Source organism: Prionailurus bengalensis, chromosome E2 (genome assembly GCF_016509475.1).
Source record: "Prionailurus bengalensis isolate Pbe53 chromosome E2, Fcat_Pben_1.1_paternal_pri, whole genome shotgun sequence".
NCBI classification, from domain to species: Eukaryota; Metazoa; Chordata; class Mammalia; order Carnivora; family Felidae; genus Prionailurus; species Prionailurus bengalensis.
Genome location: NC_057352.1, coordinates 55,721,101 through 55,741,749, shown reverse-complemented (window position 1 = coordinate 55,741,749; position 20,649 = coordinate 55,721,101). Strand labels below are relative to the sequence as shown.

The following is a 20,649-nucleotide window of genomic DNA, read 5'->3' as shown; positions in this document are numbered from 1 at the left end:
ACAACCTCCTGTTTGTGGGATGAGTGCTGCCTGCCAGGCACTGTGCTCCATGCACTGCACTGAACAATCCTGCTTTTTAAGCTCTACGCTTTATGGGATTTTTTAAAATGTATGTTTGAGAGAGAAAGAGAGAGAGAGCAGGGGAGGGACAGAGAGAGAGAATCTTAAGCAAGTTCTACCCTGAGAACAGAGCCTGATGCGGGGCTCGATCCCACGAACCTCGAGATCATGACCTGAGAAGAAACCAAGAGCTGGATGCTTAACCAACTGAGCCCCCCAGACGCCCCTATGGGACTCTCTTTTTATTCCAAAAGTAATGTACTCCTTGGAATGAGTCAGAGAAAACAGGGGTGTGCCAAGAAAAATTCAGTGATCTCTCCTGCCCATCCTCCTAACCCCCTTCAGTGCATACACGAAATCAACATTAAACATAAAAACACACATAGACATATGGAAGGGGATTACTCTATGCAGGTTTTGGTTTTGTTTTTTATCAGACCTGGCTCCTCACGTGAATCTGCTGCTGGTTTTGCTCACAAAACACCATGAACATCCCTCCAGATCGACACACACACACAGATTCAGGCTTCATAATCAGCTGCATGATGCTGTCTGCTATGGATGGACCACAGTTTACTCAGGCATTTCTCTCCTGAGAAGCATGCAGAAGGCTCCCAGCTGTTTTGCTGGCATAAATAATGCTGCAATAAACACCCTACCACCCAATTCCTAGGTCCCAGTGTCCTTATTTGTCTAAAACAGAGTCCCCAAAATGCCACCGTCAGGTCAAAATGTATGCACATCTTATCTTAAAATGGCATATTATCCGAATAAAAAATTATTCTCATTAAAAAATGAATAAAAGCAAAAAAAAGAAGGAACACACACATAATCCTTCTACCCAGAGATGGTTACTCTTCATAATTTGATAAATTTCCTTTGCAGAATGGGATCGTGCAGTGGAGTTAGCTCAACTTCTTAATAGGCTCAGATTAAATTCCAACGAGACTTGTCACACTCCCACCAGGAAGGTATGAAAGAGCCATTTCCCCCCGCTCCGATTTCCCCACAGCTCTCTCACGCCAACCTAACGGACACAAACAGTGCGTCGCAGCCACTCCCACGGTCTACTTCCTTGACTAGAAGGGACGCTCAACACTTCTCGTGGGTTTCTTAGGAGCGTGCTGGACTTTGACACACAGGGGAATTGAAAACATCATTGATCATTTGCCCAAGAATCGTCTTACCGACTTTTGCTGCTCAAACATAAGATTTTTATAGAAAACGTGGAACTGCTCAAAGCTGAGTTCATCTTTGTGAGCGCCGATTTCCTGTAAATTAAAAGAAAAAGTAACCACTCGGTCTCTGAGGTTCCCTACAAGAACACCGCTCCACTATTAACAGGCAGGACCGCCCTTCGACAGCACTGGCTGAGAGCAAACTCAACAGTCTTCTGAAGTCAAACTGTTCACAGGTTTCCGAATTTATCTGCCTAGAGAACATAACCACCAGGAGTCCCACCAGGTAAGGCCCTGGCCTTGAACCCCAAAATAAAAGAGTCTCGGCCAGAATCCCAAGGGCAGTAATACTTTCTGGGGGCAGGAGACATTTCCAAATCTAGACCTAGAGCAGGGTCCGTACATATAGGTCATTCTAAAAGCCAGGGAAAACTAACCAGGCCTTTGGGCTTAAGAGTTCAACTCCAGTCAAGGCTTGTCCCCTGAACTGCTTAATGGCTTTGGGTCATTTACTTGAACCTTTCAGACCCTCAGTTTCTTCATCTGTAAAATGGGAAAACTACCACTACCCTCCCTAGGACTTCCCTGAAACCAAATCAGTAAGGTCTATGTATCGCCTGCTCAGTAAAGGCTTGATAAAGAGCCAGGTTCCAGGGGGCTGCCTGGGTGGCTCAGTCGGCTGAGCGTCTGACTCTTGGTTTGGGCTCAGGTCATGATCTCATGGTTCATGGCCTCAGGCCTCATGTCGGGCTGCACGCTGACAACAGGGAGCCTACTAGGGATTCTCTGTCTCCCTCTCTCTGTGCCCCTTCAGGGAGCACGTGCTCTCTCTCTCTCTCTCTCAAAATAAATAAATGCATTTTTTAAAAATATAAAGATTCCTGGGGCACCTGGGTGGCGCAGTCGGTTAAGCGTCCGACTTCAGCCAGGTCACGATCTTGCGGTCCGTGAGTTCGAGCCCCGCGTCAGGCTCTGGGCTGATGGCTCAGAGCCTGGAGCCTGCTTCCGATTCTGTGTCTCCCTCTCTCTCTGCCCCTCCCCCGTTCATGCTCTGTCTCTCTCTGTCCCAAAAATAAATAAACGTTGAAAAAAAAAATTAAAAAAAAAAATATAAAGATTCCTATGATGTGGTCATCAATGATGAATGCTTCTCCCACCTCTGTTTCTGCCTTCTTAGAATAGTTGGAATGTTTTAGGCAGGTCGAAAGATGGCTTAATAGCCATAAGGTGGGTTAACTCTTCCAAGAGCTCACTGGTACAGAAATGAATGCACATTCTTGGCTAAGGAAGCCTGTACCTGGGGCTGCCACTGACAAGGCCGTATGAGTCCTGCAATTGGGACCAGCGGAATGGAGAGTCACTGGGCTCCGTGACAAGGGTTGGGACCTCTCAGAGCACCACATAGGGTGCCTACCCATCACCTCCGTTCTTATGCACTCAAGAAAGCCCCCCTGCCATACTCTACACCCCCACTCTTAGAGTCACCACCTGCCACAGATCTACCAAAAGCTCCATTATGCAAGAACATAAACAAACTAAGTGATGGCGGGGAGCAGGGGTGGGTGGGAAGTGGGGGGACGGGCAGAGAAGAGCTAACTCCAAGTATGTTGTGAGGACTTGCATACAAAATGCCACATCCCTGACAACCCACGTAAGGAACCTTCCATGATAGCTTCAAAACAAAACAAAACAACCCACGTGTTCAACGTTACTTGAAGGAAAGCAGGCTGTGCGATGATGAGGGAAAGGGAAGGCTATACCGTGGGAACATCCCAAGTCAAGCAGCTCAGCAAACGTGGTCCTCAAGGAGGATGTTGTCTGCTAGGATTGCAAACATGGGCCTACGACCTCCAGGGGGTCCCTCTGTCTCAACTGAGACAGAGGAATCAGGAGGTGAAGGATTCTCCTGGGCACCATTCAGCGGGGCTCAAAGGCTAAGCGACCCTAAATTCACAAAATCACCAGGCCAAGCCACGAAACTTACCACAAACTTATCTTTGAGGAACTTGGCACTGTTCACTTTGAAGTTGACCAGGGGCAAGATGGTCTTCAGCTCTCGGAGGCTGATGCTGCAAAAGAGGGAAAGCCCAGCTCTGTCCACCTCGAGGGGCTTCAACGGTAGAGGGAGCGGCTGTTCCCATCCACTCCACCCTCAGGAGCCCCGTGAGAAGACGGGCCAGACACAAGAGACCTTGGGCTCAAGGGGGCTAATGCCACGATGTGCAAGGCTGGTCTCCACACTTCAGGGATGGCCGTGGACTCAGGTCACTTAAGAGATACACAGGGTGAGCAGAACATGGTATCAGGTGCCCAGAAAGCTTTGCAGATAGGAAATGTCCCAGGGGTTCAAACGAAGGGGAGATCGATGAAGGCCAGAGGGCGAGGGGGAAGGAGCTGACCTTATTCAAACACCTGCGATGTGCCAGGCAATAATGTTACCTAACCCCTCACTACACTTGACCCTCCAACACAGTAAGCATCACCCACCCTCAGGGTACAGAACAGGCCACGGGGTGGTGTTTGAGGAGGGAGGGCACACTGCTCGAGGTCAGAGCTGGGTGACGGCAGAGCTGGGGTTTGAATCAAATCCCAAAATGTACAGTCATCTGGGCCACATCACAGAAATCTTCATGCATGTTTTTTGCTAGGCCAGGTGGCAAGTTCAGGTTCAGAGCCAAGAAAGGGAGAGCGCATTCCGAGCAAAGGAAATAACCATACTGGGGACACCTGAGTGGCTCAGGCGGCTGAACATCTGACTTCAGCTCGGTTCATGACCCTGTAATTCGCAGGTTCGAGCCCCACTTTAGACTCTATGCTAATAGCTCAGAGCCGGGAGCCTGCTTCGGATTCTGTGTCTCCCTCTCTCTGTGCCCCTTTCCTGCTTCCTGCTCACACTCTGTTTCCCTCTCTCTCAAAAATAAGTAAAACATTAAAAAAAATTGTTTTTTAAAAAAGAAATAACCATACTGGGGCACCTGGTGACTCAGTCGGTCAAGCGTCCAACTCTTGATTTCGGCTCAGGTCATGATCTCAGGGTTCCTGATTTCAAGCCCCGCATCAGGCTTTGTGCTTACAGTGCAAAGCCCACTTGAGGTCTTCTGTCCCCCCCCCTCTGCCCCTCCCCTGCTCGTGTGCGTTGTCTCTCAAAAATAAAACGTTTCAAAAGTAAAAAAGAAATAACCGTGCTAGCAATAATAACCGCAGTGACGGCTGAAACCGACATAGCGCATACTCAATGCTAGGCACCGCTCCAGGGGACAGGGACACACACACTCATTCGATGCCCTGCCACCTTACGAGGCAGACACCATTAGCACCTCCATATTCCAGCTGAAGAAACAGGCTCAGAGAGGCTGGGCGCTGGGACGTGGAGGACGTGGACTCCAGGGCAGCTGCCTGTAACCACCGCATGTTACTTCCCCTCTGGGAACAGCATGAACGGTGGGGAGGTATATGGGGTTAGGGTGGTGGGTCAAGGGCATGAGATCCAGACCCCTGTGGCCACAGGGCCGAGCATCTGGCAGAGTGAGAGATGGTGGTCCGGGGGAGCTGTTGGAGTGGTCAACAAAAACTGCTCTGTGTTCTGGAGAGGTCAGGCTGGACAGGGCTGTGCACGGCCAAGGAAGGAAGCCTGCCCAGGATGTGGGCAGAAAATGGCCCTGTTTCCCCAACGCTGCCAACTTGGCCTCTGCCGGTACATCCGGAAGGAAGCAGCATGTTCTACTCAGCAGCTGCCCCTGGAGGCGACTACATGGGACTCTGGCCATCTCAGTGTCCCCATGGCCAGCCGTTTTACCTCTAGTCTAACAGCCCCCCTAACATCAGACTCCTTTACCTGCAAGATGCTTCCCTACCCCCCACTATTTCAGGGCCTGCACCGAGGGCTTTCCCAGAGACACTGACAGCACCCATGTCAGGAGCGGCTGGCTGGGCACAGAATCAAGCAGGCTGCCTGAGACCCCCATCCTGACCCAGCCCCCGGGGATGTCCAGGAAGAACCCGGCCAGGGCAGGATGAACAGAGAAGAGCAGCAGGGGCTGGCACCACGAGACGGGACAGGGAGGGGGTCTGGTCAAGCTGGTGTCCCTGCAGCGCTCATCCAGGACCAAGGAAGAGGTCAGAGTCCCCTTGGGGACCCAGAACCTCGAGGCAGAAACAGGGCCAAGAACCCTCCCCACATCAGGCACCAACACAGGGGGGCTGGGAGCCAATGGAGCAAATATAGGGTCTGGGGTAAGGAGACATTGAGCAACGGGGCATCTGAATCCAACGGCTGTGGAAATCCCACCTCACCGCATAACAGGTGAACCCCCAGGTAAAGGGTGGGGGGGGCAAAGAGCTTCCTTGGGCTCCCGTGCCGGGACTTTGCCACCCCACTCCCCTCCCCACACTCCCACCCCCATCCCCGGGCCTGTGGCTGTGCACTGCAGAGCCTGACCCTGAGCAAGAACAAGCACGGAGACTCCCCAGCTGCTGGAGGGGAGGAACCCAGCAGCCCCAACTTCACCGCTCTCCCCGTCTGGGACTTGTCATGAGACGAAGAGAGTGCCTCACCAGGGTCCCATCCAGCATCCAATGACTAGTCAGTCAGAGTGAGCAGCTCTCTGATGACCTCAAGGGAAGACGGCTCTACAGGCCGTGCTTGTGACCATGGCAGCCCATCTCCGTCTACCCCCTCCACACCCACAGGTGTCCGTCCACCCCCACACCCAGCCCAGTAAGCTTCCCACACACAAACCCACGTTTTAGACTCTGCTTCCTACAGGCTCGGCCAGTGACAGCCGGTTGGGAACCAGGGCGATTCCTTCGGAGAGGGAAGACAAGACATGACCCCCGCCACGGGCCACAAAGGCCCTCCGTCTTCCCTGGAAGACACCACTCTACCACGGTGGCATCTTCCCTTGTCGGCCTGGCACGGTCCCAGCTCCTACAGCACCGCATCCCAGCAGCCCTTACCATGCTGCCCGGGGTTTGCAGCCCCAGGAAACTTATCTGCCCCCCTGAGGCTGGATCAACATCTCCACCACCCTAGGCTTCTTAGAGCAAGAAGGACAATAATAAGCCTATGTCAGTGCCCAACCTAAGTCAGGCAGCGCCTAAATGCTTTTCACATACTGACCCACTGAAACCTCACACCAGGAACTGTTCTCTCTCCTCTACAGACAGATTAGAGAGCTAAGGCACAGAGAAATGAAGTAATTTACCCAAACTCACACAACCAGTAAGTGTCCAAGCAGAGATTCAAATCTCACCACCGCCCAACAGAACTTTCTATGATGATGGAAACGTTCTAGATCTGCGTTGTGCAATGTAGCAGCCGCTACCCACAGGTGGCTACTGACCATCTGAAATGTGGCTAGCATGACCGAGGAACTAAAATTTTACTTTTATTTAATTTTAATTAATTTAAATAGCCACATGTAGCTAGGGGGCGCCATACTGGACAGAGCAGCTCTAGAAGCTTGGTTGTCCAGGTAGGGTCCCTAGACCAGCGGCACCAACGTCAGCTGGGAGTCTGTTCGAAATGCAAATTCTTGAGCCCCAGGCCAGACCCACTGAAGGAGAATCTGTGCAGGGGAGACTGCACACCTAAGGCTAACGCCCCGCTCCCCCAGGAGGTCCCAATGTGCTGGGGCCACAATGTTAACTGCATGGTAGCTATCTGCATGCCTGCTGACGGACAGACCTGGACCCACACACCTGCCTCCCACCTGCAACCCCTGCCCCCTTCTGCCTCCCGAAGACCTAACACAGTCTGCCCTCTGTCCCTGCCAGCGTGAAGAATAAAGCGCAGCATTCAGCCTATGCAAATCCAACGTTATATACCAAGGGGCAAAAAGCAAAGGAGGGAAAGAAATGTCCACAGGCGACAATCTGCCACCAGCCCTTGAGGCTGCTATCTGTCCGTGGGACTCAGAGCCTGGGACCCTCACACCTGGTAACACAATTCCAGGGGCCCTCAAAGAAGGCTCAGCGGGTTTTCTCAAGGTATATTTAAAAAAAATTTTTTTTTTTAATTTTTTTTTCAACGTTTATTTATTTTTGCGACAGAGAGAGACAGAGCATGAACGGGGGAGGAGCCGAGAAAGAGGGAGACACAGAATCGGAAACAAGCTCCAGGCTCCGAGCCATCAGCCCAGAGCCTGACGCGGGGCTCGAACTCCCGGACCGCGAGATCGTGACCTGGCTGAAGTCGGACGCTTAACCGACTGCGCCACCCAGGCGCCCCCAAAAAAATTTTTTTTTAATGTTAATTTCTCTTTGAGAGAGACAGCGAGCAAGCGTGCATGTGTGCGCGCTGGGGAGGGGCAGAGAGAGAGGGAGACACAGAATGAGAAGCAGGCTCCGGGCTCCGAGCTGTCAGCACAGAGCCTGATGCAGGGTTCAAACCCACCAACTGTGCGATCATAACCTGAGCCGAAGTCAGTCACTTAACCAACTGAGCCACCCAGGCACCCCTCAAGGTATATTTTGACCACAGAAATTTCCCCCTTTTGCACCAACCTCAGAACATAATTCCCAGGTAAGAGACAACTCAACTCTAAAGGCTCAAAGATGGAGTGGGGCTGGGTCTCTAAAAATCTAGCCAAGAGTTATGGCGAAAGCACTAACACCTTTGACTCAGTGTCCCCAGGCCTGGAAATGTCTTAAGGAACTCTTTCAAAGCTAGAACGTTCCATCTGCTCAATGTTATGTGTAGGAATAAAAGGTAGAACTTCCATCCAACAAACACTAGGAAGACCAAACCAGTCAGACCTCTGACCTCAAGGAGCCCCCACCAACGTGACCAGCAACTAGAAGGGAGGACTCAAGAAAAGCGGAGCACGTCCACCCAATGGGGACTAGGGAGCCATGGCACAAGGCTAAGAATCCTACAGAGACCCAAAAAATGCTTCTTTTAAGCGTCACGTCATAGGTTCACTCTGAAGACAACTGGGTGAAAATGTGAACCTACGGAAGAACTGGACATAACTTAAATGACACACAAAAGACAACTTTTCAAACCAAATATCACCTTTCCATTGGTTGATTCCTAATATAGGCACTGACATCATGTTCCTGAAGAGGTGAAATTAAACATGGATGTTCTTACGGTTTAACACGAGGTGAAGTCAGTTTAACTCTCCCCTCCTTCAGGGTGGGCTGGACTCAAGAGCTTTAGTCCCCAAGAACAGGGTTGGGGGTGACTTTACAAAGGAGAAATCTTCCGACACCACCTTGGCCAGGTGATGATGAAGCATTGCATCGCCGCGGATGAGCCGCACCGGGAGCACACGCTACTCGATGTGATAGAACGAACAAGACCTTCACCTCTGTGATACTCTTCCCCAACACCCGCAGCTGCAGCCTACCTGTCACTCCAGCCTAATCACGACAAAAAGGTCAGACCAACACGAACCAAGGGCTGTACTACAACATACCTGAGATGTGCTCCTCAGAAGTGTCAAGGTCAGGAAAGACTGAGAAATGGTCATGGACCAGAGGAGACCAAGGGACAGAACAACGAAGTGCAACGTCGGGCCCCTGGACTGGATCTCGAACCAGGAAAAGGACGTCAGTGGGAAAAGACTGAGCCCCAAATAAAGTCCAGGGCTCAGTTCTGAGTCACATACCAATGCTGGTTTCTCAGTTTTGACAAATACATCATGACGAGGCGTGATGTGAGCATTAGAGAAAGCAGGAGGAAGATTTGGGAACTCCCTGTAAGATCTTTGCAACTTTCCTCTAAATGTAAAATTATTCCAAAATTTAGAAATTACGGAAGAAAAGGATATAAGATCGTGCGTGCAATTAGATTTTGATAAAGTAAAATAAATAAGTAAAAAGAAGCTGAAGATGAAGATCTACTGAAAAAATTTATAGCTGGAATTAACAGTGCTTACCATTTAATATCCAATTTATACATTTTTTTCTAGTTTTCAGTATTTATAGTTTCCTAGAACTAATAGGAGTTACTTTCATATTTTTTTGAAAATTCGCTTTTTCAAAGGTAATTATAAATAATTTTTTTAAAAAATCACTTTTTCGGGGCCCCAGCATGGCTCAGTTATTAAAGCGTCCAACTTCAGCTCAGGTCATAATCCCACGGTTTGGGGGTTTGAGCCCCGTGTCAGGCTCTGTGCTGACAGCTCAGAGCCTGGAGCCTGCTTCAGATTCTGTGTCTCCCTCTCTCTCTCTGCCCCTCCCCTGCTCATGTTCTTTCTCTTTCTAAAGTAAATAAACATTAAAAAAAATAATAATAAAATAATAAAAAATTCACTTTTTCAAAAGGTAATATAAATAACAGTATAAACATGAAAAATAAAATGTTGTGTCTCAGGGTCAGTGCTTCAAAGCTGAAGAAGGACTAAAATCATGAGGTGAACTTTTGAAATGGGCAAAGGATCTGAACAGACATTTCTCCAGAGAAGATAGACAAAACTAAAAAGCATGTGAAAAGATGCTCAACATCCCTAGTCATGAGGAAGATGCAAAGCAAAACCAAAATGAGCTACTATTTCACACCCACTAAAGTGGCTGTTATTTGAAAGAAAGGGAGGGAGGAAGGGAGGAAGGAAGGGAGGAAGGAAGGGAGGAAGGAAGGGAGGAAGGGAGGGACGGAGGGATGGAAGGAGGGAGGAAGGGAGGAAGGGAGGAAGAGGAAAGTAACTTGACAAGCAAGTGGCAAAGACTGGAGCCCTTGTGCCCTGCTGGTGGCTGTGTCAGTCTGCACCTGCCGTGGGAAACGGTAAAGCAGTTTGTCTAAGACTTGAACAGTATGGGGGGGGTGCCTGGGTGGCTCAGTTGGGTGAAGTGTCTGACTCTTGATTTCAACTCAAGTCACGACCTCACAGTTTCATGAGTTCGAGCCCAGCACTGGGCTCTGTGCTCTGTCTCTCCCAAAATAAATAAACTTAAGGGACGCCTGGGTGGTACAGTCAGTTAAGCACCCAACTTCGGCTCAGGTCATGATCTTGCTGTTTGTGGGCTCGAGCCCCACATGGGGCTCTGCTGTCAGCAGAGAGCCTGAAGCCAGCTTCGGATTCTGTGTCCCCTCTCGTTCGGCCCCTCCCCAACTCATGCACTGTCTCTCTCTCTCTCTCTTTCAAAAGTAAATAAGCATTAAAAATAATTTTAAAAATATAGAAACTTAAAAAAAAAGATTAGGGGCGCCTGGGTGGCTCAGTCGGTTGAGCGGCTGCCTTCGGCTCAGTTCATGATCTCACGGTTTGTGAGTTCGAGCCCCGCGTCGGGCTCTGTGCTGGCAACTCAGAGCTTGGAGCCTGCTTCCGATTCTGTGTCTTCCTCACTCTCTGCCCCTCCCCTGCTTGCTCTCTGTCTCTGTCTCTGTCTCAAAAATAAACATTAAAAAAAAAAAAAAAGATTAGAATAGTACTACTATTTGATTCCGCAAATCCACTTCTGGAAAACATACACAGGAACTGAAAACAGGGGCACTAACATTCACGTTCAAAGGAACAATACTCACAACAGCCAAAAGAGGAAGGCTATTAAAGTGTCCATCAACAGATGCACGGACAAACAAAACGTGGTCTGCACCTATGGCGGAATATTATGCAGCCGTAAAAAGGAAGGAAATTGTGACACCTGCTACAGGAACATGGATGAACCATGAAGATGTCCTGAGCGAAACAAGCCAGAAAGACAAATACTGCCTCATTCCACATGTACGAGGTGCCCAGAGCAGTCAAACCCCATGGAGACAGAACGGAGAAGAGAGGTGATCAGGGCGGGGGAGGAGGAGAGGGGCAGGTACCGTTCACGGGGACGGAGTTTCAGTCCCATAAGGAGAAAAGAGTGCTGAAGCCGGATGGTGGTGGATGCACAACAGCACGAACGTACTTCATCTCACAGAGGCATACACTTAAAATGGCAGATCTTACCACAATCAAATTAAATAGTTTACGGGGCACCTGGGTGGCTCAGTCAGTCAACTGTCCGACTTCAGCTCAGGTCATGATGTCCCAGTTCGTGGGTTCGAGCCCCGTGTCGTGCTCTGTGCTGACAGCTCGGAGCCTGGAGCCTGTTTCAGTTTCGGTATCTCCCTCTCTCTCTGCCCCTCCCTCCCTCCTGCTCTGTCTCTCTCTCTCAAAAACAAATAAAACTTTAACATTTTTTTAAAAAAAATAAGAAGTGGGGCCCCTGGGTGGCTCAGTCAGTTAAGCGTCCGACTTCGGCTCAGGTCATGATCTCACGGTCTGTGAGTTCGAGGCCTGTGTCGGGCTCTGTGCTGACAGCTCTGAGCCCAGAGCCTGTTTCGGATTCTGTGTCTCTCCCTCTGACCCTCCCCCATTCGTGCTCCGTCTCAAAAATAAATAAACATTAAAAAAAATAATAATAATACAATAAAAAAAATAAGAAGAAAAGCACCACCAAGCAGTGATGGGGGAGCCCCCATCCTGGCAGCACGCCCAGCAAGCTGGGTTGCTGCAGACGAGTCAGGTTACTCCTCTTGGCCTCAGCGTCCTCATGAAATGGACCACGAGGCACCGAGCTCAGCAGTCTGAACATTCCAGAAGCCCCTGCAACTCCAAGAGCACCCTGGCCGCTGCAAGCCCAGTTCTCCACAAACGCCAGCTGCTACCCCTTTTGCCTCTGGATGGGCTCGACGGTGAACGAGGCAGGCTGGCCGAGACGAGTGCCGGGGAGCTGGGCACTGCTTGGGCCGGGCAGCCTCGAGCCCGCCGCCCGCCCGGGGGTCTTTCCTTGGCTTCTGCCACTCCTTTGTTTTCCTTCAGGAAATGCCACCGGTCATGGGCGACAGGAAGGGAGGGGAAACGGGCAGAGCAGAAGTCGGTCGCCCTGCAGCTGGCACCTCGGTCGGAGTTCCTCTGGAAAAACTCCACCCGGGCCTCCCAGAACCACAGGAAAGGTGGCGTTTTCCACATGTTGACAGAGCGGCGGGGCTCTGCCCGAGGAGAGCAAAGTCGGGGAGCGTGAACGGTGAAGCCAGGAACAGGGTGTCGAGTCCAGAAACTGACTTCCTCTCTACTGAAGGTTCTGTTCGATGGAAAGACGGACCTCTGTGTGGGAATGCATTCTGAGCAGCACAGCCAGAGGGAGGCTTCCGTTTCTTGACAAGATGGAGAGGCGGACTTGCACACCAAAGCAGCAATCCTGTACCCGGCGTGCACGGAGAGAGGGCCCGGGGGGGCTCCACCTGTCACCCCTGTGCCAAGCCCAACAATGAATCACCTCGAAGCCACACAGAAAGGAAACACGAGGGAGGCCCCACCTCGGAGGCTGAAAGAGACCAGTGTGAACAAAATCCTCTGACGCGGGGACCCCCCACCCCAGATCCACCTGCATTAACACCAGGGCACAGCCCGGGGTGTGGGACCACACGGTGACTGCTGGACAGGTGGACGAGGGAGGGGGGCGCAGAACACGGAGCGTGTTTCTGCAGACCTAACGACATGGCTGAACGTTTCACCACCACCGGTTACAGTTTCTCCATCGTCCCGTCGGACGGCGTACGTGGAACAAACCACGGAGGAGGCGCGTCCGAACTCTGACATCACCAGGTGATGGAGGACAGCGGCCTGACCCCCAGGAGCCTGCGAGATGGAAAGGGGACACCCGGGGACAGTTGGAAAGGCTAGCTGCGACCTCGCATACCACGCTGACATACCTTAGCAGAGAAAAGAAGGAAGGAAAATCACTTAAAACTTTAAGAAAAAGAGCCTCTTTTGTGAGGCTCAAATGATATATTAATTGTAAGTGCCGAGCACAGTATCTAGTAAGTGGGGGCTCAATAAATGGTGGTTTTTATCAGTTTATTATTAATAACAACTGGATCATAACCTAAAAAAACAGATGAGAGCATCTTCAACTTCACTCATAAATAAATACCAATTTAAGCAAAAGTCTGCTGTTGCCTTTCACCCATAGGTCATCACGGGTCAGTCCGGTGATACAGGGCATAGGGAAAGGGGTGCCCTCCTGACCGCTGGGACAAATGCTAACTGTTACCACCTCCCTCAAAATGGTAGACCAGAAAACGCTGCATGGCTGGGACCCCTCCTCTAAGACTCTATCACACACGTTGACCCACAGGGAGACCCAAAGGTTGCCACGGCAACAGTCGTCACAATGATAACAAAGGACCAGGAACCACTCTGCCTCCATCAAGAAGGAAATGATTTCTCATGAGTAAGGAAATTACACCCCAGCCTAGGACAGAACCATGTTTGTTGCAGAAACGTCTGGCACACAGCATCATGTGTGCTGACAGGGAGGGAACTGCTCTGAGACGTACTGTTCAGTGAACAAGCACAACGAATTGCGTGTTATCCCATTGCCCGGCTCACGCCCGCCCAGCCCGAGTAACCACCGCGAGTCAACACGGGTTACTTCGTTAATGGTGGACCTCTGTCCCACCACAAAATTGGGCAGGCGCCACGGCGATCTCATTTCTTCCCGGGACACGGAAGGTGCTGGAATACGAAGGCCTCAAGCACAAGGTCCAAGTGCTCCAGAGAAGTTGTCTGTGCAGACGGACTTGAGCAACCACGGAAGCAAGGCCCCCGACGGTCGTGTCTCCATCAACACCCAGCACCTGGCGCGGTGCCTGGTACCTCGAGGGTCCAATCCAACCTCACGAGGACCTTTCCACACCGCAAAACATGCTCCGACTGCCTCGGGATGTTCAAGGAAAGAACACCAGAGGCCAAAATGATCTGGAAGAAAACCCACAAAAATATGAACGAATCTCACCTGTTTCTTCTGGTTTGATCCACTGAATAAATCTGCTTTCTCAGCCAACTAGGAAGAGAGTTGAGACAGAGGGAGAGACAGAGAATTAGTACACAAACAAAACTAGTTCTATGGAACGGGGGCAAAGGAAACTGGAAACAAGAGTTTTCCAATTTGCTAACTCGGGCAGCTTGGGAAGAAGCAGGTTTCTCCTTGGGGCTGACAAGCCCTAGTTAGGAGCCAAGAGGCCCCTCCTAGTGGAGCCTAGAGGCCGGCATTCCTTAAACTGACGATCCTCTCTGATGACATTCATTAATCCCCCCAAAAAGCTGGTAAGAAAAATGGCGAGGGCTTTAACCGAGGGGACAAGAATTCACACACAATCCCACGCAGACGTCCGTGACGCTGACTCCCGGGCAAGGCAGTCCCGAGCCTCCCCAATCCAGGAGGCAGTGGCAGTTGCGAAATGCGGTACCCTGCATCTGACTGTGGTTTGGTGAGCTGGTTTAATCCCTTCCTGATCCTGTAAGGAGGCCCTCAATCCTCCCCTGGGACACAACGCCCACGTGTGTTTCTGGCTCGGCTTCAACGTACTCCTCACCCCACCAGGCCAAGCAAGGCTTAGCACTGAGAGAGGCTCTCTGACGAGAAGGTGGGGAGCCCACAGCGCCTACTGGGAGCTGCTGCACAGAGGACACTCACTGAGCCTCCAAGATGAAACGCCCCACTTTTCTTTTCTTCACTCACGTTGGCTCAAGGGAAAAGAATAAATTAACGTGCAAATACAGAGATAAACAAGCCAAAGTCAATACCTCTCAATAATGGTGGGCGTAGACGCACTCATCGCTTCCTGGTGTAAGATTTTCAAGCCAGAGAGCCACTTAGTCGCGTCTTCTTTAGAATCAGCTGGACAGGTGAATAGGAAGGCAAATGTTGTTACTCACTGGGAAAACCTCTACAGACAGACCGAGCCCCACACAGCCCACGGGGACGGGAGAAGCCAGTGCTGGTTTCTAGTTTTGCACGAGGGCACGGAAAAGGCATCTCCTTCACACCTTCGTGGCTCTACGACCTGCCTTCTGTCCAAGATGAGGCCACGTGCCAGCGATGACCCTTCTACAGCAGGGGTGACAAGTGGGACACCTTTTCCCCCCACGAGTTTTAGCTTTTACTCCTATGCTAACGAAGAAAGTGCAGGGTCTAGGATTATTCACACCCCAATCCAGAGCAGCCCTCAGCGTTTCCCGTTTTCAGATAAGGTCAGGGAGAAGGCAAGGGCTTGGCATCACTGAGGGACCACAAGTCCCTCGGCACCGCTTGAGGGCTGTGTGACATTCGGCTGGTTCCTCAGCCTCTCTGTGCCTCATTTCCTCATCAGTAAAATGGAGCTAGCAAGGCAAACGCCCCTGAGTTACGACACATGCCTTAAGGACCCTGTTCACGTGGACGAGAGCACGCTGAGGCGGCCGCTCTCACCCTTCCCGTGTGCAGGAAGAGAATATGAAGCTCAGAGGGCAGAGAGACCCGTCCCAGAGCCAGTAAGCGTGAAGCTGGGACTTGAATCCAGGTGTCACTCCCTCCCTACTGGACTTGAACTGGAGAGCTCTGGAAGAGAGACCCCAGAGCGGAACAGACACCAGAGCTGGCACCCTGGACTCACGGTCTCCCTGCCCAGAACAACCAGACCTCAGCCTGCAGCAGAGCAAAGTGGACATGACACTGGAAGTTCACGGGCCCAGGCCCCTCTCTGCTGCGTCATCTCTGCACCAACCACACGCCAACCGTCAGACGTCCGCCCCCCCATCTCCCACATCCAGCTTGCTATTTCCCTCCTTCAGCTCCTCACACACGCACCACCCTCCCCCCCGGGCTGGCCTCCCTCTTTCCTCCCAACTCCTACATATGCCTCAAAACCCAGTTTAAAAGGGCCCTCCTCCTAGGGGCGCCTGGGTGGCTCAGTCGGTTAAGTGTCCGACTTCGGCTCAGGTCACGATCTCGCGGTCCGTGAGTTCGAGCCCCGCGTCGGGCTCTGGGCTGATGGCTCGGAGCCTGGAGCCTGCTTCCGATTCTGTGTCTCCCTCTCTCTCTGACCCTCCCCCGATCTTGCTCTGCCTCTCTCTGTCTCAAAAATAAATAAACGTTAAAAAATAAGTAAGTAAATAAATAAATAAATAAATAAATAAATAAAATAAAATAAAATAAAATAAAATAAAATAAAATAAAATAAAATAAAATAAAATAAAAGGGCCCTCCTCTGCAAAGCCTTCCGTGGAAGTGGGCCCTCCGTGCTGCTACAGCACACTGTATGGTGATCGGCCTCTAGCTCTCATCACAGTGCACTGTGAGCCCCCGTCCGCAAGGCAGCGACTGGGTCCCATTATCTCCACGGTCCCAGGGGCATTTAGGTCAGTCCAGCGCAGAGTGGACGCTCAGAGGTGCGTGACAGACAGAGCAAATCAACGAGAGCTGCTCTGCCCTCGTTTACATGTCCCCCGACCATGCTCAGGTTTCGTCTTCTCCTCGCCTCGGTCTACCTTGAGCGGGATTTACTTTCTCTCTCATCAGTCGTGGTTGAACACACGGCTCTAAGTCAGTAAGTCCCGGGGCTGGGCCTGAAGGGGGGACAAGCTTCTGCCTCTGAGTGAAGGGCTAAGCTTTTCCACAGCTTATCTTCTGGCCTCACAGAGGCTCTTTGGGCTTTTTGGTGGATTCAGAGGGATGGCTGGAAATCTCACCTCCAGATCATGTGTGAGTGTACGTGTGCATGCACGTGTGTGTGTGTGTGTGCACACATATGTGTGAGACATAAGATTTCAGGATCCTTCCTCCCGATCAGCTAAGCTGAGTAAACAGTGTAGACCAGGCTCTGTTGCATGAAAACTAGAACCTGCCTTCAGCAATCGGCATGAGCCAAGCAGGCCCTTAACAGACGCTTACAACATCCCATTGGGGCAGACGCGATCATTCTCTCTGTTTCACAGCTGAGCCAACTGCAGCTCTGAGAGGTTGAGCAGCGTGCCCAAAGGCACACAGCTAGAAAGAGGCAGGGGAGAATTCAAAACCCCGATGCCCCTGGAATACACATGAGGGCATTCTGCTGCTAGAGGACGTCCCGGGGAGGAAGCCAGGCACCGTCAGGGAGGAAAGCACACGGACGTGCACTCACCTGCCAAACTGAGGGTGCTCAGGACGAACTGGGTGCCGTACAAGATGGTGAAACAGCAGTCTTCCTTCTGGCGGGCTGCCTTCGCACGCTCAAAATCCTTGGAGTTCTTCCCGGGGCGGATTTCCTTGATTTCCATGATATCCACTGGAAGACAATTGAGAGGAGCCCATGAGAAGCTGGAGTTCACTCCGCCTGGGGACGCAGCCCGCGCCTGCACCCCGCTCACGCACAGCCCAGCCCCCTCATCCCTGGCCTGGAGACAGGCGGTCCCGGCCCCTCAGCCCTGCCTGGACGGCAGGATTACCTGCAAGCAAGTAAAAACCTGGCTGGTTGAAGCTACTAAGTACTGGGACAGTTGTTGTGGACCAAGAGACGCAGAAATAAGAGGAAATCCATTCTCCCTATAATCCCTACTGCTGCTGGACTCCAACCCACTCCTGGACAAATTGGGCCAGGATGGCCACCTGGCCCAGGGGCGACCCCTCTCCCCAACGGATGGCCACCTGGCCCAGGGGTGACCCTTCCCCTCACACACAGGATGGCCACCTGGCCCAGGGGCAACCCCTCCCCCCGACGGATGGCCACCTGGCCCAGGGGTGACCCTTCCCCTCATACACAGGATGGCCACCGGGCCCAGGGACGACCCCTCCCCCTCACAGATGGCCACCTGGCCCAGGAGCGACCCCTCCCCCCCACGGATGGCCACCTGGCCCAGGGGCGACCCCTCCCCCCGACGGATGGCCACCTGGCCCAGGGGTGACCCTTCCCCTCACACACAGGATGGCCACCTGGCCCAGGGGCGACCCCTCCCCCTCACAGATGGCCACCTGGCCCAGGGGCGACCCCTCCCCCCCACGGATGGCCACCTGGCCCAGGGGTGAACCCTCCCCCTCACGGATGGCCATCTGACCCAGGGGTGACCCTTCCCCTCATATACAGGATGGCCACCTGGCCCAGGGGCGACCCCTCCCCCTCACGGATGGCCACCTGGCCCAGGGGTGACCCCTCCCCCTCACGGATGGCCATCTGACCCAGGGGTGACCCTTCCCCTCATATACAGGATGGCCACCTGGCCCAGGGGCGACCCCTCTCCCTCACGGATGGCCACCTGGCCCAGGGGCGACCCCTCCCCCTCACAGATGGCCACTTGACCCAGGGGTGACCCCTCCCCCCACACACAGGATGGTTTCCTGACCCAGGGGTGATCCCCTTCATCGATGGCCACCTGACCCACTGGGTGACTGCTTCCCCCACAGATGGCCACCTGACCCAAGGGAGACCTCCCTGCCTACCATAGGATGATCATGGACTGTCACGAGACAAACTCAACCAGTCCCTTCCTCCCCTTTTTTTCTGTCAAAAAAGCACCTTTCCTGGGATAGACCCATTCCTGCTTCAGATGATGCTGATCTGCCCTTCCTCACCTCCTACCACGACAAGCCAAAGAGGGGGCCCAAGGGTCCTAGGAATGACCAAGGTGCCCCACCCCGGGGGACCACGACTGCTTCAGGTATGAGCACATGGCCCAAACTGGGCCCCCTGCATCCCCCGGGGACTTTTTTGGCCAGAGATGTTTGCAAAATTTCTCTTGCTGCTGCCCCCTGGCCGATAAAACATGAGTCTGGGGGTAGCGGGGAGCATGCTGCCCGCCACGTACTATCCATTCCCAGGGCCAACACCACGATCCAAGCCACTGGAATCTCTCGCTTGGTCCACCGAAGTAGCCCAAGTTACCAGTAGCCAGAGTCATTTTTATGAAATACAAACATACTCAGGCTACTCCTGGGCTTCGAACCTTCTGATGGCATCCCGGTGCTCTTAGGACTAAGAGCCAAGGCCCGGGGTGGACCCCGCCAGCCCCTGCACCCTCACACCCCATGCTCCAGCCACCTGGTGAGCGGCCGGCCGCCCCCACCACAGGGCAACAGTACACGCTGTTGTTTCTGCTAGGAATGCCCTTTACCTGGTTAGCTGCAACTTCCCCCTTGCCATCTCAGCTCAACCACCACGGGACGCATAGAACACCCTCCAATTCCTGCTCTCATACTTACCAGCCCCTCGCCCCACAGCTCAGAACAGAGGCAAGAGCCTAATGCTGTGACTCGTGGAGTCAGAACTCTTTCCCTGGATGGTGCTCCCTTCCTCATCACTGTGTCCCCTGCCTCCACACCGCCCCCACCCCCAGCAGGGTGGTTGGTAAACAGTAGAGCCCAATAAATAGTTGTTGAACGAGGAAGGGGGCAGAGAGACCAGGGACAGAACCAGAGATGGGACAGAGGGAGCTGGACGCAGAGATGTGAACAAACACACGTAGAGAAACCCAACGGGGGAAGAGAGACAGAGAGAGAAGCAGAGAACAAGCCACCCAGCCGAAGAGGCAGGGAGATACAGACATACACACACAGTCAGAGAGGCAAGAGCAGGAGAGATGGAGACGGAATGAAAAAGAAACAGGCATTCTGAGCAGGCAGGTGGTCCTGACCATCCACCACCTTCCACTTCAGCCCCAGGAAGCAATTCTGCTCTGTTCGGAGCCGGGCCCGTCCTGGACAGGCTACAGGCACCACCTCCCCCTGCAACCCCACCACAGTGGGATGGCTCGCCTCCGTGATGCCCTCCCACCCACTTCCCTCTCCCCAGGCTTGTCCTCGCTCCTCACTCACCGGCTGACCAGATCCGGGCAGATCTCACTGAAGTGACTTAGCAATACCTGCCTTCTCCACCCCCCGACTCATCCTCTTATTTCTAGATCTGTGTTGTACTGCTCCTCACTTGCACGAGTGTGTTTCCAGGTTCATCTACCTGTGGATGTACATTTCCCCATCCCCCCACCAAAGCCCCAGGAGAACAGGGATCGCGTCCATCCTGCTCACCCCAAACTGGAGCCTCACGGCCCCCCGCACCACGGCCTGGCTCAGAGCAGGAACTCCGGTTCCCACGGAATGAAGGAATTAGGTTCTCAGGTGCCTTGGTTTGGCTTTCCCCAGAAGGGGACCCTCAGGGGAAGATTTGAGCACAGTGGTTTATTTGGGAGGTGATCCCAGGAACACCATAGAGGACTGGGGATGTGAGACAGGCAAGGAAAGCAGCCGAGCAGGAGGAGGATGCTAGGAATTGCACTGGCCGGCCATGGGCACCTGGAGCTAACTGCACGGGGGCTGTGGGAGGCCTCACCCCACCAGGAAGCAAGACAGCCAGGGTATTTATCCCTAACCGCCATCCGCTGTGGGTTGAGGGCTGTTTCGGGGGCCTGACTCCCCAGTCCTCAAGCAGAGGGCTGCAGTGTTCACACCAAGCTGGCTTCAATGTGCAGAAATGACTGCTACAGCCATCAGAGTCCGCCTGTGGGGGCCTTTGCCACATCAGGTAATTGATCCAGTAGCTTCTGTGCTATCCCCACAGGATGCAGGGATCGGTGTGTTGGAGGGGTCAAAGGCCCAGTATCTATTGCAGGCAGAAGAGTGATGGATGTGCACAAGTCCCAGCTACTGAAGAGAACAGCTTCTCGGGGCTCCCAGCCAAGGAAAGCCGAAACGTGGACACAGGACA

At 52.8% G+C, this 20,649-nt stretch overlaps 1 protein-coding gene across 1 annotated transcript in view; it reads right to left on the bottom strand.

Moving 5' to 3' along the window:
- The window catches only part of PLCG2 (phospholipase C gamma 2), a 160,752-nt gene that overhangs the window by 84,315 nt on the left and 55,788 nt on the right, over positions 1–20,649 (bottom strand). Inside the window, exons 3-7 of the mRNA XM_043599754.1 lie at positions 17,101–17,244; positions 14,747–14,840; positions 13,956–14,003; positions 3,223–3,307; positions 1,248–1,331 (exon numbers count right to left, since the gene is read on the bottom strand). Of these exons, the coding sequence (XP_043455689.1) occupies positions 1,248–1,331; positions 3,223–3,307; positions 13,956–14,003; positions 14,747–14,840; positions 17,101–17,244 (455 nt within the window). The remainder of the gene's footprint in view (positions 1–1,247; positions 1,332–3,222; positions 3,308–13,955; positions 14,004–14,746; positions 14,841–17,100; positions 17,245–20,649) is intronic.